This window comes from Pituophis catenifer, unplaced genomic scaffold (genome assembly GCF_029215685.1).
Source record: "Pituophis catenifer annectens isolate HBS135680 unplaced genomic scaffold, rPitCat1.0.hap2 SCAF_3, whole genome shotgun sequence".
NCBI lineage: Eukaryota > Metazoa > Chordata > Lepidosauria > Squamata > Colubridae > Pituophis > Pituophis catenifer.
Genome location: NW_027256883.1, coordinates 23533378 through 23555721, shown reverse-complemented (window position 1 = coordinate 23555721; position 22344 = coordinate 23533378). Strand labels below are relative to the sequence as shown.

Here is a 22344-nt window from a genome sequence, read left to right as displayed (position 1 = left end):
ATTACTATTACTATTACTATTACTATTACTATTACTATTACTATTACTATTACTATTTCTCCTGTCTGTCTTTCACTAATATCCCTGGGACTGGAGATGATTATTGACCTTGCCCAGAAAATATCAACATCAATTGTGTTCTGTTGCGCTACCATGAAGTCCTCAAGTACCGGTATATACTGATCAGGACATAAAGGGAAGGTATACACATGTTGTTGTCTGCATGTCACCACAATCGCAAAGAGCAGAAGCCACTGGATAGCCCCATTTGTTCAGAGTGTCTCTGGATCTTGTTGTACCCATCTTCAGTCTATTCAACAATTTCCATACTTCCCAGCTTTCATCAGACCTAGGTGTCAACTCCTCCTTTGGTTCCATCCAGTGTTCATTCTTTGTAGCTTTCCATAGAGTGAAAGATAAACATACATCACCATATACTGCTCTCATGCTAATCTTGTCTACGTGAGTATTTCAAATAGGATGGTTAAAAAAACCCTTTCAGTTTCCTGATAAATTGATGGACACAAAAGTGCAAAAGCAGGTAAGAGTGGGTAATCACAGTGAATGAAAATGGGATTTTGCAAGCTGAAGTTTTCTCTCTGAAAGCATATGGGCAGCAGAGTGCAACTAAGCTAAGACTAAGAGAAGCTAAGACTGACAAGGAGGTTGGTTCCAGTGGTGGATTTTAAATTTTTTTACTACCGGTTCTGTGGGTGTGGCTTGGTGGGCGTGGCATGGCTTGGTGGGCATAGCTTGGGTGCAGGGGAAGGATATTGTAAAATCTCCATTCCCGCCCCACTCCAGGAGAAGGTTACTGCAAAATCCCCATTTCCTCCTGATCAGCTAGGACTTGGGAGGCAGAGAATAGATTGGGGCAGGGTCACTCAGAGGTGGTATTTATCGGTTCTCCGAACTACTCTAAATTTCCACTACCGGTTCTCCAGAACTGGTCAGAACCTGCTGAAACCCACCTCTAGTTGGTTCTCATATTAAATAATACTAATGGCTAAAATACTAAATAAATAAAATGCATCAAATAAAACTAAAGATTTTTTATTTATTTATTATTTAAATTTTTATACCGCCCTTCTCCCAAGGGACGCAGGGCGGTGCACAGCCACAATAAAACAATATATCTTCATAAAATTTAAAAACAGTTTAAAACATATTAAATAATTTGGCCCTTATATTAAAAAACTAAAACACCTATTAAAATTCATTATTTAAGCCAGCCCAGCCTCTTGGAATAGTAAAGTCTTAAGGGCACGACGAAAGGTACGTAGGTTGGGGATCATACGTATATCTGGGGGCAATTCATTCCAGAGGGCAGATGCCCCCACAGAGAAGGCTCTCCCCCTGGGGGTCGCCAGTCGACATTGTTTGGCTGACGGCACCCTGAGGAGTCCCTCTCTGTGGGAGCGTATTGGCCGGTGGGAGGCTATCGGTGGCAGAAGGCGATCTCGTAAGTGCTTGCTTAAGCAGATTAAATTATCATTTTATATGTTCCGAGACATGGTTTATTTCTGGGTGTTGCAATAATTCTTTGTTAGCTACATGAAACTCCACAAAAGATCACAAAACCCAAATAATTAAGTCTGCCTTCCTTAAATGAAAACTCAGTGTCTAAAAGCCTCACAATTAAGTTAATTCAGGAAGGAAAGTAACATCTTCCAGCTTTGAGTGCCAATAGTGGGAATACTTTATCCAGCTTTCTACTTCTGAAATTTTTCATTCTCCATTGCAGTGGAGGCAGCATCCAGGAACGGGTTGTCCTCGTCTGCTAGCCAATAGGACTGAGACTGTCAAAGCTGCGAGGACACGCCTACACCAATGGTCTCCAGCTTTTGTCTCAGTCCTAGCTGAAGACAGACATGTGTTTTGCATAGCGCAATCTATTTCTGGATTTCTTGAATTTTTGTTTAAATTGTATTTGACTGTGGCAGCTATATCACCACCGTACTGCTCTGTCTCCAATAATCCCAGCATGAAGAGCTTTTAGATCGAGCCCTCTGAAGGCTGCCCTGCAGCGAGTCAGGTCACCGCATGAACTAGATGAAAACTGTAATTTTTATAGTTATGCATGGTTCTTCTCCCCTCATATAACAAATGGGGAATTGAGAATGAGGAAGGTAAAGCCAACTAAATAATACCAGTTCCTCACTGGCTCAGTAAATAGATTCAGCCTTCCATCCTTCTGAAGTCAGTAAAGGAAGAGTCAGATTGTTTAGGGCAATACACTGATTCTATAAACTGCTTAGAGAGGACTGTAAAGCACTATGAAGCAGTATATGAGTCTAAGTGCTATTGCTATTAATAGTGACTGTTTTAAATTATTTTTAATGTATTTGTTGATTTAATTGTTGTACACTACCCAATTCATGTGAGATGGGTGGCAATATAAATGAGAGGGAGGGGGAGAGAGAGATGATAGATAGATAGATAGATAGATAGATAGATAGATAGATAGATAGATGATAGATAAACAGGAAGACAAGTAGACAGAGAGATAGAGACACAAAGAAAAAAAGACAATACAGAAACAGTTTGCTACTGATTTTTCTGGAGTATATTTTTTAAAAATTCCAGTGTAAATTATGGAACTTGAGGCCTATCTAGATGCCTCCATTGTTGAGCAGGCCATTTGTATTTCCTTCAATAATTTGATTTCCATTTTTTTTAAAAAAATATTTATTAGTCGCATTTCTATGCCGCCCAACTCCCTAGGGACTCTGGGCGGCTTACAGCAAAAAAACCAATGCAAACAATATCCCGTAAAAAATATTTAAAAGAAAACATTAAAAACCCATACACTCCATTTCATGGCTGGGTCTCACAAGATTGCCATAACGAGATCAACAGCCCCAGGCCTGCCGGAAAAGCCAGGTCTTCACCGCTTTCTGGAAGGCCAATGGGGTGGGAGTGGTCCGGACCTCAGGAGGTAATTGGTTCTAGAGAGACGGGGCAGCCACAGAGAAGGCCCTCCCCCGCGGGCCTGCCAACCAACATTGTTTAGCTGATGGGACCCAGAGGAGACCAACTCTGTGGGATCTTACTAGTCGCTGGGAGCTATGCGGTAGAAGGCGGTCTCGAAGATAGCCTGGCCCTGAGTCAGGGCTTTAAAGGTAATAACCAACACCTTGAATTGCATCTGGAGACTGATAGGGAGCCAGTGCAGCTCGCAGAGAATTGGTGTAATGTGGGTGTACAGTATCTAGGTGCACCCACAATAGCTCGCGCAGCTACATTCTGGACCAACTGTAGTCTCCGAAGACTTTTCAAGGGTAGCCCCATGTAGAGCGTGTTGCAATAATCCAACTGTGAGGTGACAAGGGCATAAGTGACTGTGAGGAGAGCCTCCTGATCCAAGTAGGGTCGCAATTGGTGCACCAGACGAACCTGGTCAAAGGTCCCCCTAGCCACAGCTGTCAGATGTTGTTCCAATCTTAGCTGTGAGTCTAGGAGGACACCCAGATTGCGAGCCCATTCTGAGGGGGACACTTTCTCCCCCCCCCAGGACCAAGGATGGACAATCGACATAGTCTTTAGGAGGCAATACCCACAGCCATTTGGTCTTGTCTGGGTTAAGTCTCAGCCTGTTGACTCCCATCCAGGCCCTCACAGCCTCCAGGCACCGGCACATCACATCTACCACCTCACTGAACTGATGAGGGGTGGAGATATACAGCTGGGTATCATAAGCATATTGCTGATATCCCACCCCGTATTGTCGGATGATTTCACCCAGTGGTTTCATGTAGATGTTAAATAGGAGGGGAGAGAGGACTGAGCCCTGAGGCACCGCACAAATGACGGACCTAGGGGTCAACCTCTGTCTTCCTACCAACACCGACTGTGACTGACCAGAGAGATAGGAGGAGAACCACCGCAACACGGTGCCTCCCACTCCCAACTCTTTTAGTCATCTCAGAAGGATACCATGGTCAATGGTATCAAAAGCTGCTGAGAGATCAAGTAGCACCAAGATAGAGGAATGACCCCCCATCTCGGGCTCGCCAGAAATCATCCATCAGCGTGACCAAGGCAGTTTCTGTGCTGTAGCCAGGCCTGAAGCCAGACTGAAAAGGGTCCAGATAATCAGTTTCATCCAATGACCGCAGGAGCTGAAGTGCCAACACTTTCTCTACAACCTTTCCCACAAAAGGTAGGTTGGAGACTGGCCAAAAGTTCTTTAATTCTGCTGGGTCCAGGGAAGGCTTCTTGAGAAGGGCCTTAAAATCACTTCCTTTAATGGTTGCAGGAAGGACCCCTCCCTCAAGGACGCATTAATTAAAGCCTGGAGCCAGCCTCGTGTCATCTCCCTGTTGGCTGAAACCAGCCAGGAGGGGCACGGGTCCAACAAACAAGTGGAGGATATTGTTTGTTGGATCTTTATCCATAATAAGGATATTATTATGGTCTTTTCTATTTGCATTTGCTATTTTATATTCTCACATTGTATCTATAATTGTGCACCACCCAGAGTTGCCCTGGGTGAGATGGGCAGCTATATAAATTGGATTAATAAACGGTAAACAAATGGTAAGATTGGTGTCCCATCCTATTTGTGATTGGATTCCTGCTTGAATTCTGATCGTGATATAGATGAACAGGTGATCCTAGCTACTATATAATGAGACCAGTTACTTTGTTCATATTAGAGATAAGAGTCCCAGGTTAGCAGCTGCTCTCAACTGTTGTTGATTCTGATGCAGTTATGGAAATACTAGGATACTTCAATCAAATGTACATATGGGAAGGATTTCAGAAGGCATCTCAGTTTACATGATGATGTTAAACACAGAGACTGACTTGATTTGAGCTCAGCTATAGGCAATTACAGAGACATATCCATATCATTGTCTTGGCAGCAATATAAAAGCAGTTTGCCATTGATTTGCAGGGATTTTGTTTTTTTATGCTTTAATCTATCCAGCTGAGACCATTTTCCTGGTGGTCTCATGTCCAAGTACTGATCACTCCAATCTGCTTAGACTTTCTAGGATGAAGCAAGACTGGCTTCCACCTGCTGTGACATGTATACAGGTAGTTCTTGACTTACAAGATCATCCAAAGTAACAACAGACCTCCCACAAAAGGTACTTATGACTCAGATTCCAAGATACGATCCCCCCCAATGTTAAAACAATAATGTTTTGGCAATTGACTTGCATTTACCAGTTCCCAGCCAAAAAAAAAACAAAAACCCTTTCACTGTAGATAGTTTGCTTAATGATCATGGCATTCACTTATCAACAACCACAAAAATTATTATTAAGTCAGGTTGGTTACATGAACACCTGCTTAATGGCCAGAATAATTTACAACCATAATTCTGGGCTCGATTCTGGTCCTAAATTGAGCACTACCTACATATTTATTTCTTGGATTGGATCTTCAATATCTGTGCCTCACAGGACCAGACCTCACAAAATTTGTCAGACAGATTTTTGATATGTCTAGAGGACTGAATATCATAGTGATTAGAATGCTAATGACAGATTATGTATGAACAGAAGACCTGCATCCACACTAATTGGGGAATAGCTAGTTACCCCTCAATTTAACATAGAAAAGAGGAAGACAATCCAACACATACTGGCAGGGTATAAGATACAGGCAGAAACAGAATATACTAAACAGTACAACCAAGTAGCTGGCATTGTGTTCAGGAACATCTGCATAGTTTATGGGCTATACACTCCCAAGTCCAGATACAAGAGCAATAACAGGGCTAAGATCTATGCAATTCCAGATTCAGATGGACAGACAGATACTGGCCTATCAATCAGATATTGTCATAGTAGACAAAGATCAGAAGACAGTGGGGATGATAGATGTAACAGTAACAACAACTTCACGAAAAGGGGAGTATGAGAACATGGAGAAGTACCACAGTCTGATACTATTAAGGAATAACTCAAGATGATGTGCAAAGTAAAGACAGGTGGTAGCACTCAGAAGTGGAGCTCCTAAGATGGGACAGTGACTCTAATGATCCCAAGGACAACAGTATAGCTCTATCTCATCATAGCTCTTCTTAGTTTGAAGATTATGATGAGATACGGTGAACTTTCATGGTTTACCCTCTTCATTTGCTGGAACAGCCTCTCTGGGAAATTGAGGGTCACTATTTTTTGCATTACATTGATCTGGACCCAAGAGTAGAGGAGATGAAATATTGTCCCATGTTGCACAAAGAAATAATATTATTCATTATATCTATAGATCAAACCATAGATTCAGAATAATGAAACATGATATGGAATTACCCCAAACACCAACCCAAATTCACTTATTTCCAGATAAAATGGTGATATAACAAGTCTATTGGGTCACCATCACCTGAATTTAAGATGTTTCAGCTGCCATCTTCAGAATAGAACTTTTTTTTTAAAGCCTAAGAGCTACAAATTGCTTTTTAATGTTATGCTGGGATTCAGATTTCAAAGAACAGCTGGAGCTATGATAAAGCAATAAATAAAGCAGAAACAAGACTATTTTTACTACATCTGGTCAATAATTTCCTTCTTATATTGCTGGAGAGATTTTCTAGAAATACGAGAGATCTAGGAGATTACATAAAAAAATTGGTGCTAAAGAGTGTCAGAGAATTTCAGTGCAGAATTGATGGCAGAAATACCTTCAATGTTGTTGGAGATATTGATTGCTAAAATAGATCCCTTCAATTTCCAGCTAAAATGGAATAGTAGCCATGGTTAAACATTAACTCTAATAAGCTTACATCTGCAGTTAAGCCAGCTATGACCTACCTATGAGTCTCCACCTTGAGTTCCATTTGGAACTGTCCAGGGTGCTAGTTCGAATCTCAACTCTTCTTTTTTTTTTAAACCTAAACCTTGCCCTAAACTTAAATAATTTCAGAACTCCACTTGGGCCGTGACAGTCATATAGCATCTCCAGAAGATACGTATCAGCTCTACCTGACTACTATTACTAAGATAAATATAGTATCCCCCAGAGGATTCCAGTTTGCCCTTATCTTACATAAATTTATTTAATTTACCTTTAGTCCTAACTCTATTCGATTTTAGATGTGCACAAAGTACAGTCATCACTTCACAATTCACCCGGATTCAAAATAGCATGGAAGTTTATTTCAGTTATTCATAACAAATTTTAAGGAAATGATTGTCTTTCCCCACATCCTCTGAAAATTCCTCACAGAGACAAAGAGATCTGTAGATGGCTTCCTGTGAAGCACAAAGGCCTGCAATTCCTGGGTGGAAGGGCTTTCTATTTTCTCATAGGGGAATTTGGATCTCAACCAATGTTAACATTTTTGTTATTACTCAGTGTGACACATTCTCTGGAAAAGAAGAATGGAAACCATGGACAAAGGCAATAGATACATCTCTAAATCCACAGGGGAAGAATGGAAGAAAGTTTCTAAATGAAGCAACTTTCTGAAGTATGATTCATATTAAAACAAATCAAGAAAGGAGTCTTGATGGCTATAATAAGCTTGAACCGCATGGTTACTTCTGGTTTATTGTTTAATGGCCATGTTCCCAGCACAAGCTATTGACACAGCGTTCAGCTTTGCTTCAAATTAAGAATAATGATAAAACAATGTCTCCATCTTACCATTTTGTACTCTTTCCAACTTTTTTGGAAATCTAGGCTCCCATCTTCTCGGTGTTGTATTACTGTCCAACCTCCTCCTGCAGTCTCCATATTGCAAAAAACCTAGACATAAGAACATAAATGTATAAACATCTCTCTGCTAACTTGTCTTGAGTCAGCCTGCTCACTTTCCTACTGTCAATAATAGCTATTTCTTAGAAACAGTTACTATTACGGTAAATAATATGCTAATGTATAACTCCTGTCCCCCAGTTCACAACTAAAAAAAAAAAAGTTGGACATCACGCTTATATCTTTCAATAAAACAGAATAATGCACTTAGTTTTTATTATAGGCCATCAAACTTTATGCAGTAATGAAATTCATAGGCTAATTCTTGAACCATTTAAATATTTTAAAATCTATTGCATCTAACTTCAATGAACACCAAAGTCAGATTTCCACCAGCACTCATAAAATCAACATGTTAGTGTTTTGGTTTGGAGCTGGGGAGGGGAATTCCTCTGCCACTGCATTCTGAATTATTTTCCAGGTAGTGAATTGCACCAGTCCCTTTTATAGGTGACTAAATGAGAGACTGTCTGAAAGGTTCCCTGGTTCAAGTAAGGGCTAAGAAGATCTTTATGCAAGATACATTCATTGCAATACCTTCTTAGCCATAGCTGTAACTTGCTTCATGAACTTGCAGGAACTGAAGGTCCAGGAAGACTCCCAAATTGTGCACCAGCTCCAAAAGGAGAACTGCAACCTCATTCATAACTGAAAATAAGAAACTCTGATCCTGGAAAAAAAAGTTCATAGTCCCAAAATCCCTTGGCCTGGTCAAAGCTGAGCTTGAAATTCTTTCTCCCAATTCAGGGCCCCACAGTCTTCAGATACTTGGACAAAACCTCAGTAGCTTAAGCCCTGGTTGGTTTGGGGTCAAGATATAATATTGGGTATTATCTGCATATGGATGATACCTGATGGATAATGGATCATCTGCTAATATTTATTTATTTATTTATTTATTTATTTATTTATTTATTTATTTATTTATTTATTTATTTATTTATTCAAACTTCTATACCGCCCTTCTCCTTTCCGACTCAGGGCGGTGAACAGCCAAAATAAAAACATTTATACATAACATTACAGTTAAAAATAGATTTAAAATAATTAAATAAATTTGGCCCATAATTTAAAACTTGTCAATATAAAATCCGTATCAAAATTTTAAAACCAACCATAAAATCAAGACAGAGCGGCTAACTGAAAAAAGTAAGTTTTTAGGGCCCGACGAAAAGTCTGGAGGTTGGAGATCACTCGTATCTCTGGGGGTAGATTGTTCCAAAGGGTAGGTGCCACCACAGAGAAGGCTCTCCTCCTGGGGATCGCCAGCCGGCATTGTCTGGCCGACGGCACCCTGAGGATGCCCTCTCTGTGGGAGCGAACCGGCCAGTGGGAGGCTATTGGTGGCAGAAGGCGGTTTGATTCCAAACCTCACCTAGTTGGCTCATGTAGTTGTTAAATAGAAGGGCAAAAAAGTGGATCCTGAAATTATTTCCCCAAAACTAGGGATCATAGAAAACATTGACCAGCTGTAACTGATGTACAATACTAGGTAGATGTTCTAGTTATACTCTCTTAATGCCTTTGTTGTGTCCTGTTGGCTGCCGGCCCCTCCAGCAGCTGAATCAGAGGAGGAGGTAGCATGGGAGTCAGGGTCAGCATCAAGGCAACCTGAGAGCTCTGAGGGGGAAGAGGAAGTGGAGCTGGCAGAGAGAGAGAGACAGAGGCAGAGCCTGGGCCATCCGTCAGCCCTCAGATGGAGAATCAACAGCCCCCAGGTCTGGAGGTGGCTGATGAGGAAGAAGAGGAACAGCTGGGTCCAGTGATTGATGCGCAGTTGTGCAAAAGAATAGGAGAGGAGAGGTGTGGAAATCTGTGGGCTGATCTTGGGGAAGAAAGAGCCACTGCTGCTAGCAAAGTCCCACACTAGCTCTGGGGATAAAAGGCAGGGGGCAGATATGAATAGATGTGGCAGACAACTATTCATCTTTCGGATGGACGGACGGACTTGTTTGCCTGTGGTGAGAGAGAAACTTTTTTCTGGGGCTGCCAACACTCCTAATTAAAGGAATCTTTGAGTTAACTTCAGAGGGTTTGTCATGTTTTGGGAGCTGGGTCAAAACATCCTTACCATTTCAAGGTGGATTTCTGATGGTGCTCTACCTGAGGCTGCCTTTGAATATTCAGAACTTCATTTAATACAGAATACTATGGCCTATCTGCTGACAAGTTAGTCAATTCAGCAGTCACATTTGTTCTTGTATTTCTGCAGTCATTATGCATATGTTTTGAATACATTTCCAAGGTCTGGTTATTAATTGTAAAGTCCTTCATGGCTTGAATCCTAGTCTATCTTTGAGACATCTTGTTCTAGGTATGATCTACCCATCCTATACATTCCAGTGTGAAGCCACATTGTGTATCCTTGTTCCTCATGAAGCTAAGGCAGAGGAAGACCCCAAAATTCACCTTCTTTGGCTCCGTTTGTTCCACTGATGTAAGTATGTCCATTTCTCTATTAGCATTCAGGAAACAATCCTTTTGGATAATTTTTGGATTATAATTCATGGGGAAGGTGCTGTTGCCATGTATTACTAGCCAGGTTTGTTACTATTTATTTACTTTATCTTTTTATTTTAATGATACTTTGTGATTTCATATTTTTAGAAGCCATATAAAGTCTTGTCACTGTGGTGTCACAAAAACCTTGCAAATAACCAAACATACTTAACTGCTTAACATGCACAGGAAAACAAAAAGATAAATGTGGTGTGTTTTGTACAGTAACCTAATTTGATTGTCTCTAACGTATTAAATCGCATGGATTTGATATGTCCCTTCTATGTTTTATTTGTGGCATATTTTTTCCCATTTTAATTTGTGCTCTGTGACCCTTCCTTAATTGCAAGATTCTAGCTATGTCATATATGTTTTGTTTCCTTCACAATTGTTTTATTATAAGAGCATTCTACAGTGTGATTGCCTTAGAAGATGATTATTAAGTTGTAAAATACCGGGTTTGGCAACAGTGTTTGCTTCATGGTGATTCCTTATTCAATAGGTCTTCCGAAATATAAAACTGACCAAGTTGCATTCATTAGAGTACATTGATTAATCTATAAAAATATGTATAAAGTACCATCACTACCATGGCCAACACCTCCAACCTCCTGCTGTTCTATGAAGCTTCAATTTCTGCTGTGTATTTTCCAAATAAATGGTTCGGTTAAATTGTAAATGCTCCTTTCAAATGCATGTATTTGAATGCTTATAATCGAGCTGAAAGTGTGCCAGAGCACTCTCATTGTGATCATGTAAGAAAAGACTGTGACTATACTCTGTTGTTGGACTAACAATAGGTTTAAAAGCTCATAGCAAGTCATTAAAAGTCAGTATTATCTATTCTCATGCAGGATCATAAAAAGGAACCAAATTTATGCATTTGCTGTTAGTGTAAGTGTTGCCATTACCCAGTTCCTTTGAATGGTTTTCTTCAAATCAAGCTATTATATCTTTTGCTGAATCCATCTGATGCCTGTTGCCTGAAGATGAATGGTTCATACCACCGTTGCTTGGTTGTTTCCATTACATGGCTTTGATTCTATTGTGTGTCTTTGATACTTGCACATACAGCCAAAGACTGCTGATTGTCTTTTGAACAGTGCTCCAAAACTGTGAACTTTATTTCAGAAAGAAAGGACAAAAATCCAAGGGGAGAAACAGTTTGGCTCAGGGATTCCTTCCATTATGGCATTTGAGTTCAAACATTTATCTACTGCCTGGGGCTTCATTGGTCTTGGATTTATAGCAGGCATTTTCAAGTAATTTTCAAGCATTATCAAGCTTCAACAGAACACAAAGGTCGGTCTTTTAAACATGTTTTTTTTCAAATATTAAATCTTTATACTCTATGTAAAAAGTATATGTTTCAATGATGCAAGAAGGGAAATATGCATTGCATTTTGCGTACTTGTCTTTTTTATGACAAACTGGGATGGGAAAGTAGAATAGAAGGTGTACAGAACTAACATTTAAAAAAAAATCCTTTCCTACATAAGTTTAAAGTTTTTGCATTTTGAGTACTAAAGGTATTACAAAGAAATAAAAAAAAATGCACAATGACAGTGAGATTTACCCCACTAAATTATTCATTGTGTGGTCTGCTCATCTCCATAGCAATGGATTGGATAGCAACACCTGCCACAGTAACAGGAGTGGCAGGGCGATTAAAAACATTAGCTTTCCATCATTCAAGCCAACAAATGTCCTTAACTGGCTCCCGTCCCAGACAAGGTCAAGGCAGTCAGCCATTAAACACCTTTTAGCATGTTTTGAGGTTGAAATCTGAACACACACATCGAGACACATAAGGAAACAGGCAGAATTTCACATTGTTCTGCTTTTCTGTTTTGACAATGGGTTGACTCTTTAAACTGGGCATGCTTATAAAATGATGTGGAGGAAGGAGTTCAGGCACTGTGGGAGGAAGGTCACAGGACCAGGAACATATACAGGGTGGGATCAAAATTGGTAAGATGGTGGATGGAAACTTGCTCCTTTCGTTTATGCATCACAGCTGCCTGCATGTTCAAAAGAAGCAGGTTTTCATGAAAGCAGCTCCTCTTGTTTTCAAACTTCTCTGCCAACTTGAAGGGGGAAAGGTTGCAGCTTCATTAAGAAGTTGATTCCCTAAAAGTGAGGTTTCAGGTGCCCCTTCAAAAAACAAACAAACCCACATTTGTCCAGAAACAGGGGTATCAAACTCGTGGCCCATGGGCCGGATGCATCACACGCTGGCCTTGCCCACCCCCGGTTTAGCGAAGGGGGGAAAGTAGCGATACGTCCAGTAGTGGGTTTCAATTTCGTTCGCTAACAGGTTGCTCGTGGATGCGTGCATGCGTAATGCTTCTGCGTATGCGCAGAGACATCTGGGCAGGTGGGCAGAGCCTCCCACCACCGCCGCTACCAGTTCACCCAATCTGGGACGAACCGGTAGTACCCACCACTGGATACATCACATTATGACAACGTGATGCCACAAGTTTGACACCCCTGCCCAGAAACCTGAAAAAGAAAGTTTTATTGAATAGTAATAAGATGCGTTGCTCATCTTCACCTAACACTTGGAAGTTTCATTTGTGAAGAAGTGGAAGCCCCGCTGAGAACAACTTGAACCTGTACTACCCAAGGGGTTCTGATGTATCGTGACTTCCTGAATTGATAGAGAAGTTTGCACTAGGCCTTTAAAAGAGAGAACTTCTTGTGTTATTGAAGATCAAATTATACTGAATATTTTAGTGTTTTTATATGAGTGGTTGCTCTACACGCTTCACTTAACATCATGGTAAGACTCCAGTCCAATGACTCTTGGTTGGATTGCTGGAGTAGTAAAGAATAATAAGTCTGGAAGAAATCATTCTTTATCCTAGTCTCCAGAGAGTTTCTTTTAGTCCACTTTATGGTTTGTTTGCTTTTTCTTACATAGAAAACTCTTCTGTATAGGAAACAAAGTACATAACTGAACTCTAATGTGCAGAGCCTTATAGCAAAACCTGAACATGGAGTTTTTTTCCACCTCCAATATAGCATTTGATTAACATAAGCAAGGTTGTAAAAAAGCCTGTCATAAATGTACTTGAGAATTCTTTGCCGCCAAAAAGATGAATAGATGGAATACAAGGCCAAATTTATCCTAAAGACTTGAGACAGAGTGAAAAGCTAAATTTTCTTAACCCAGCCTCTCTGTACTTCTGTAACTCATATGACATTCTGGGAGTTTAAGAAAAAAAAAATAGGTGCCTTTTAGGATCTTTGGGACTTTGTAACTCTTAAATCTTGATTCTTAAACTCCCAAATGCAAATCTTAGTCTTCCACTTTTAGGTGCCGCAAAAAGGCTGATGGTGGTCTGAATTTTTCTATACTGCAGTAACCACACATGTGACTTTTGAATCATCTTCAAGCAGGGGTGAAATCTACTTACCTTCCCTACCAGTTCGGAAGTGCGCGCACCACGTGTGCACCATCATCATATCCAATTTTTGACCCTCTATGCATGCGCAAAGTCTTCTGTTCATGCGCAAAGAGTCAAAAATGGGTTACTTCTTGGTTAAAACCAGGAAGTAACGATGTCTGGGCGGGTGGGCGGAGTCTTGCACTGCTGCCACTACCGATTCACCGAACTATGCACCACCGCCGCTATCAGTTCACACAAGCCGGACAAAACCAGCAGGGTTTCACCACTGTCTTCAAGTCTTTTTCCATGAGAAATACAAGATCCATACAGTTCCACCCGCCTATTCTACCCCTGCAATTTTTCCAGGTTTTCCAAGACATGGTGCAAAAAAGGAATTACAGAGAAAGTCATTTCTGTGTATTTCTTGCAGCAGCAGGAATGAAAAGCAGAGTGATATTTACCAAAGGCCAATTCTAGTTGCCTGACTTTTGCACAACATATATTTGAATGGATTAAATGTTTAAAAAGAAACACATACTTTTCTTTACCTTTTTAGGTTCTGATATGTTAGTAACATAAATTGTGTAGACACCGCTTTTATTAAAACCAGCTTGGTATGCATCTGCGCAGTCTCTGAATGGCTTCTCTTCTTCCTTTTTTGCATTCTTTAGCAAAACTGCAAAACAGAAAATGAATATGATATTGACATCTGCAGTAATAACCCACAGCAAATCTTCAACCAATTGTGGCATTTCTTCCAGTGACAAGGTTAGCCAGTTTACTTTTCCTGGCAGTCTTCTAGACATCAACAGCAACTTGATGCAGAAATCAATAGCATAGTCTGGACAGAAGCGTCTCCGTTCCATTTCTACATGACAGGCATGGAAGCGGGAGCAATTCAAAAATGTGACTTGCCTGTTAATTGTCTTAAAGCTATAATTAAACTTAAACTAAAGTTGGAGTGTGCAAGCTTTTTAAGGTGAGAACGGTTTGAGGCCTTCAAGTGAAATACTGGAGGCCATACTTCAAAGTTAATGAGCTGCATACTGAACACAATTTATCTGATGATTTAACATGCACTTCACGTTTTCTACTTTCTATTAAATTGCATGTTACAGTGGCAGAAGTTGGAGTCAACCTTTGGAGAAAACCCTGGGGCTACTTCCAAAGAGCCTTGGTAGTACAGTGGTCTAAGGCACCCTGTTATTAAGCTGGTTATTAAGACCAGCTGCCTGCAATTACTGCAGGTTCAAATCTCGCCAAGGCTCAAGGTTGACTCAGCTTTCCATCCTTTCTAAGATAGGTAAATTGAGGACCCAGTTGTGGGGGCAATAAGCTGACTTTGTATAAATATACAAAAGGATGAAGGCTATTGCTTAGCACATTGTAAGCCACCCTGAGTCTCCGGAGAAGGGCGGCATATAAATCAAATTAAAAAAAAAAACTTGTGGGAGGTCACCTGTGGACCCTATCATCTCAGGCTCAGGACACTGGACTAATCATTACATGAGGGATATGGGCAAAAAAGCTACACCTTGAAAATGAATCGCAATTAATTCAGTGAACTTACTTCTAAGTAAACATATACACTAATGAAGAAATTAGTATAACTCATAACTCCTTGTACTTATTCAATTATATCCTTCTTCTAACTGATTATGAATCAAAGTTTCTAACTTAAATGCTTTTTATAGTTTATACCAGAGGTGAAATTCAGCAGGTTCTGACAAGTTCTGGAGAACTGGTAGCGGAAATTTTGAGTAGTTCAGAGAACCAGCAAATATCACCTCTGGCTGGGCCCAGAGTGGGGTGGGAATGGAGATTTTGCAGTATCCTTCCCCTGCCATGCCCACCAAGCCACACCCACCAAGCCACACCATGCCCAAGCCACGCCCACAGAACCAGTAGTAAAAAAATTTGAATTTCACCACTGGTTTATACCTATCCAAAAAAAATTCTGTGCAAACTCAGGTAGTACTTGCAGAACCTGCACTTAGAGTTATATAAGAATCTACATTAACCTGAAACTCTCAGTGACTGCAATACAGTACAGATCTAGATCAAGAAACCTAATATTATTAACACAAAAGGATGATGATTACATTGCTTACACATACTCTTTCATCTTTATGTGGGGGAAAGTTGAAAAATCAGCTTTTTCATAATGCTTTCTCTGACTCCCTAATATACCTTGATGGAGGGGATTGTTTTGTAGATAGCAAACCTTTTTTTTTATCCTATATCAATATAGGATCAAATTTAGGATCAATGTAAAAAAGATTGTGGAAATTTTCAGGCCTTTCCTTCATTTTGATATTTCATTTTGATATTACCTATGGTACTTAAAACTCTAAACTGTTAATTCAGATTATAGAGCTTGCTACTACCATACTTATGTAAAATCAATGTGGCATTTGTTAAGACTTGTGTAAAATCAAAAGATAAATGGGTATTTGTAACTGGTTTGAAATGGCTATAGAAATCAAATAAAAATAAGCTTTTTGTACCATTGTTATTTTTTTATTATTAATGTTTAATAAAAAGTTTTGTTTAATAAAACCAATCTGAAAAGGAGAAAGGGGACTATGGGACTGCTAAGAGCCAACAATGTTCTTACACAACCGAGTGCCTACAACTAATGCTACAGAGGAGAATTTAGTGTATATAAGATAAGTTAGTCCTAAGGCTTCTTTATCAGTATTTCTCCATGACTTTAAGATGTGTGGACCTCAACTCCCAGAATTCCCCATGCTGGCTGGAGACTTCTGGAAGTTGAAGTCCACACATCTTAAAGTCACTGAGGTTCAGAAACATAGTTCTTTACTATGCACAACAGCAAAATCATCCTTAGAATATATGCCTAAAGTCAATGGGATCTCTACTCCTATTCCTTCAACACAAGCCTTCTACCGCATAGCTCCCAGCGACCGGTAAGATCCCACAGAGTTGGTATCCTCTGGGTCCCGTCAGCTAAACAGTGCCGGCTGGCGGGCCGCGGGAGAGGGCCTTCTCTGTGGCTGCCCCAGCTCTTTGGAACCAGTTACCTCCTGAGATCCGGACCATCCCCACCCTATTGGCAGTGAAGACCTGGCTTTTCTGGCAGGCTGGGGCCGTTGATCTCACTGTTGCGATCTGGCAAGATCCGGCCATGAATGGTGTTAATGGGTTTTAATTGTTTTTAATGTTTTAATTTTTAATGTTTTTATTTATGGTTTTTAAAAATGCATTGTAAGCCATCTTGAGTCTTCGGAGAAAGGCGGCATACAAGTTGAACAAATAAAAATAAAATAATACATTCCCAGAAGCTAAAACCCATCACCCAGTATTCACTATGTTCTCTCATGCTGCCAGGTAATATGGAATGTACCTGGGACTGCAGCCTGAGGAAAGAATACTCCAGTCCCATACAATAGCTGCCTTCTTTTGTATGACTTTTGGCCAATTTCTTTTCCCACACAAAATTTTTACAGTTAATATTTTTACAGTTAATATTTCTCTGGGCTGAAAAAGCATTTATCTGCTCAAATCTTACCTCTTTAGATATTTTTAAACAACAGCCCCATGAAGAAAAGTTACATGGGGGTGGGGGAGGATTGATGAGGGTCTCACTGTTCCTTTTGTGTTGATATCAAATGAGTTTCTCAGCATGGTGTGGTGGAACAAAAGCTTTCTTACAGGTGCCTTTTCTTCCCTTAAACCTGGCGTGAAACTGAGCTGCAAGCGATTGATGTTCTTTAAGGAATCGGGTGCTTTTTCTTTCTCTCCACTTCACACTCTGGGTCTATGAGCATGTGAACAAAGGACTATGTTTGCTTTGCTGGCAAAATGCCAACCTGTAATTACTCCAGGATGGAGCCATTTCTTCTTTTTTTTTTCAACCAAGTCAAAGGGCTTCCTATGCCAAGAGTCCACTGCACCTGGATTGAACTACAATGCCGCTTGCCAAATGCTCCACAGCTGGGCCCTAACTAGCCACCCCCATCAGCAGGCATTTCCCAAGAAAAAGTCTGCTGGTCAACAGGCAGCTTTAGCTTAGACTCCATGCTGAATATCCTTTCGTGGAGAGAAAAAAAAAACTGTAGTCATTAATTGGACATTCAGGAAGGAAAAACATATCTCAGTGAGAAAGCATGTGCTTTGTAATCTTATGGTCCTAAGTTCAGGCCTAGGGCTCTCTAGGTAAAGCAGAGGTCTTCAAACTTGGGAGCTTTAAGACTTGTGGACTTCAACTCGAAGAATTCTCCAGCCAGCATAGCTGGTTCTGAGCAGGGATGAAATCCAGCAGGTTCTGACAGGTTCTGGAGAACCGGTAGCAGAAATTTTGAGTAGTTCAGAGAACCGGCAAATACCACCTCTGTCTGGCCCCAGAGTGGGGTGGGAATGAAGATTTTACAATATCGTTCCCCCAGGAGTGGGGAGGGAATGGAGATTTTACAGTATCCTTCCCCTGCAGTGGGGTGGGAATGGAGATTTTGCAGTATCCTTCCCCTGGAGTGGGGTGGGAATGGAGATTTTGCAGTATCCTTCTCCAGGAGTGGGGTGGGAATGGAGATTTTGCAGTATCCTTCCCCTGCCATGCCCACCAAGCCACACCCATCAAGCTACACCGTGCCCACCAAGCCACGCCCACAGAACCGGTAGTAAAAAAAATGGATTTTACAACTGCCTCTGAGGTAAAGTTTTCTGAAGCCTGGAAATACCTCCTTGTAGGCATCTACTGGGCTAGATGGACTACTGGTTGAATAGAAGAAATGGCTGCATAGTTCTTAGTGACTTCTTTAGATTTTATGCATAAATCATCTCAGAAGAGTCACCTTCCTAGCCTCCATTGCACACAACATTTGCATTTTGCTTTGAGTTTGTTTTCACAAAAAGCTTTTCACACAGCTGGGAACTTCAGGCTTTTCAAGAGTGACATAAAGTCTTCAAACAAAATGACAGGTCCCTATTTCAATTTCTTCCACTACAGATGATTCTGGTTCAAAAGGTGTTCCTAGGACACATTGGTTTTCCTAGTAGACCATAATCAAATAGAAAATTCCAACTACACACTCAAAGTAATATAATAATCAGCATAATGCTTTGCCCAAAATTGTTCCATAGCCGTTTAATTTCATAGTGATTTGGAGTCTTTAAAACAAGGTATCAGAAGAGCTATGAAAACAAAGACAGGCATAAGTATATCAGCTCTCTCCAGTGTAATATCAGATGCATTTTTACTAGAACTATAGCATTCTTAGTTGGAGAAATTGGCTGGTAATTTTGGAAGCTGTAGTCTAAACATATTTGGAAAGCCACCAAGTCAACAAAACTATTGTATAGGGATTGTTAAATGCTGAATGAAAGTTAATTAACCTGAAGAAGATAATCAATTTGGAAATTGAATAATTATTTATAAATTGGTCTCTTTGTGTTTTTGAATAATCTCAGTAACCATTCTACTAATTACTTTGCAGATGATTCCCATTTTTTATTGAAGATAGGTTGGTGATGTAGCTGATCAAGTCTGATTATTATAATTATTCCTTAGAATCACCTCATCAATTAAATTCTAAGAAACGTCTTGGAATGAAGTTATCTAATGTCAGGTGGGAGAAATCAGGACCTTGTGTTAAGTTCCAATTAAGCTGATTTTTTGCTTATTCCTATACACAAGAATCTATTCAACTAATAGTCAGCACTAAATTGGCACTAGGTCAGAGTTAACAGAAAGGGACACAGTGGCTCAGTGGCTAAGATGCTGAGCTTGTCGATCGAAAGGTCAGCAGTTCAGTGATTTGAATCCCTAGTGCCGTGTAACAGGGTGAGCTCCCATGACTTGTCCCAGCTTCTGCCAACCTAGCAGTTCGAAAGCACATAAAAAATGCAAGTAGAAAAATAGGGACCACATTTGGTGGGAAGGTAACAGTGTTCCGTGCGCCTTTGGTGTTTAGTCATGCCTGCCACATGACCAAGGAGATATTTTCGGACAGTGCTGGCTCTTCGGCTTTGAAACGGAGATGAGCACCACCACCTAGAGTCGGGAACGATTAGCACATATGTGCAAGGGGAACTTTTACCTTTACTTTTAAGTGTTAACAGAATTCAAGGCAACTGGACTTGGACTGCTTGTGGGATTGTAATGACTCCTGTTTGATTCCTCTCTTAAATCCACTCCAAGGCTCTGCCTCTCCTTCTCCTACATCTAAGTTGTATATATAACAATGTGGTATAGCATATCAAATACATTATTCAACTGTCACTAAAATTGTGATAGCTATTCGAGTTAAAGAGACAAGATATTGATGTTATATTAGCAGTCACTGAAATAAAATCCTGCAAAGATTATTGAGTAGATTACGTTAAAGAATTGGTAATGTTTATCCAACTGAAAATTGGGGATTACTTATGAAAATTGGGGAAAATATATTACTTGATACAGTTTATTCAAGAAACGATAACAGAAAAGTAAACTGAAATAAGTTGAAATAAGAATAAGATTGAAAAATATTTGATAAATTAGTTAAAAAATATATGATCTTACCATAAACTGCATAATAACCTTTCTGCATTGTAAAACATTCTGCATATATATCTTGTCTAGTGTTACTCTGTAATACACCCAGTGGTGGGATTCAGCCAGTTCACACCACTTCGGGAGAACCGGTTGTTAACTTTCTGAGCAGTTTGGCAAACTGGTTGTTGGAAGAAATCATTAGGGCAGAGAACTGGTTGTTAAATTACTTGAATCCCACCACTGAATACACCCATTTATACTCACTAAATCAGAGGTGAGTTTCAGCAGGTTCTGATCAGTTCTGGAGAACCAGTAGCAGAAATTTTGAGTTGTTCGGAAAAATGGTAGTAAAAATTCTGACTGGCCCCGCCCCCATCTATTCTCTGCCTCCCAAGTCCCAGCTGATCGGAAGGAAGTGGAGATTTTGTAGTACCCTTCCCCACCAAGCCACGCCCACCAAGCCATGCCACACCCACCAAGCCACACCCACAGAACCGGTAGTAAAAAAAATTGAAACCCACCACTGCACTAAATGTCTATTCGATAATTTAAATTCAGTGAAGTTATTTATAAAGGTTTTTTCTCAAGTCAGTGCTATATAGTAAGAACTGAATTATATTCAGGTTATAAAATGTTGATTGGCTACTGTGGATTGGCTAAATATGATCAACAGGAGCACCCTTGTTCAAAATCATAATATGAGGATTTCAATTCTCCATTGCATTATTGTTAAATGCTTTTGGCTACCTGATGATAACATATTTATTATTGAATGATATATGTTTCCCAATTGTCTGAAATCCCAAATCAAAGTCAACAAAAAACCTAAGTACTGGTGTAGAGTAACAGTATAGAAGGAACATTCTGGATCTTCAAAGAATAAGGGATATAGATCTAGTCATATGATATTTATTTCCAATAGTATTTCAAAACTTGTCATCCACCAATGGAAGCTAATGAGCATGACTCGGATATCAAACAGATCAACATAACAATGGCTCTTGGAAAATTTGACTCTGTGTCTTTATTTGTGGACTTCAGACTTCAGAGATGGGTCACATATCTTATATAGTCTAAAAGCATTACATGCACACCAAAAGGAGATATCAGTAGACTTAGAGCAACCTCAACATTTATTTTTTAAAAAACCCAATTAATTAGTATTGAATGAAACTACTTCATTTTCTTTGCTAAAAAGCCTAAAAAACGTAAGCAGACCAGCTTTGAAATGCCTCTGCCGATCAGGCAACTCAGCTGGGATCGTCAGAGACTTTTCAAAGCATTTTTTTTACCACCTCTTCAGCCAAGAAGTTGCAGAAACAAATGCTTTGAAAAGCCTCTGACAATCCCAGCTGAGCTGCGCGATCATCAGAGGCTTTTTTTTTTTAACTTTTAAAAGCATTTTTTCATCGGAAGAGGTTGTAGAAAAAATGCTTTTGAAAATAAGAAAAAAAGCCTCTGATGATTGTGCGGCTCAGCTGGGCATGAGGTTTTTGCTACCGGTTCTCTGAACCACCCGCCGCCATTGCTACCAGATCAGGCGATCCGGTCCGAACTGGGAGCATTTCACTCCTGAAGCAGACTATTTCAGAAGTGAAATAGAACAATTTAAGAGTTTGAAATATTTAGCGCTGGTCCTACCTGCTATTGGTTTTTGGAAAACTCATATAGATTACATGAAACAATTAGCCCTGAAGAGCTCAGGAGCTACCTAGTGTTTCCTTCATGTCCTTTCAAGGCCAGGAACATATTCTTACTGCATTTCAGTTATTTGAGGCAAAGTTTATAATCCAGATGTCTTATGGAAGATACTTAGGCCAATTCTCTGATTATGAATCTCCAGAAACGGTCCAAACTAGGTTTATGCAATCAATTTTCCATGGATAAAAATGTGCATCAAATGCATTCCTCAGGTAAGAAAAATAACTGAAAGTAGAGGTAAAGGCATGGCTGCTCATATTTAATTTTTGGCTCAAATGCTATTTTCCCCCAGCAGGATAGATCCTTTTAATGTTGACAAATCACTTTCAAAGGTCTTGGTATCTATTAGTCCTCAAAAACTGTGCCCTTTTCAGCCTCTCTCTTAGCCTGCTATTGTCTTTAGAATATAAAATAACCTGTCAAATGGTCAAAGCCAGATTATTTAATACTAAACAATAGAATGAATTTAGTTTACAACTATCAAAGCTCATTTAAAATACCCTAGATGGAAATCATGTAGATTTTCAACCACACTTA

At 40.0% G+C, this 22344-nt stretch overlaps 1 protein-coding gene across 2 annotated transcripts in view; it reads right to left on the bottom strand.

Annotated features, from left to right (window-relative positions):
• Nucleotides 1-22344, bottom strand: part of ANGPT1 (angiopoietin 1) — a 140916-nt gene that overhangs the window by 35101 nt on the left and 83471 nt on the right. For both annotated transcript variants that reach the window (XM_070940376.1, XM_070940377.1), the window contains exons 5-6: nucleotides 14159-14286; nucleotides 7606-7707 (exon numbers count right to left, since the gene is read on the bottom strand). In XM_070940376.1, coding sequence (XP_070796477.1) covers nucleotides 7606-7707; nucleotides 14159-14286 — 230 coding nt within the window. The remainder of the gene's footprint in view (nucleotides 1-7605; nucleotides 7708-14158; nucleotides 14287-22344) is intronic.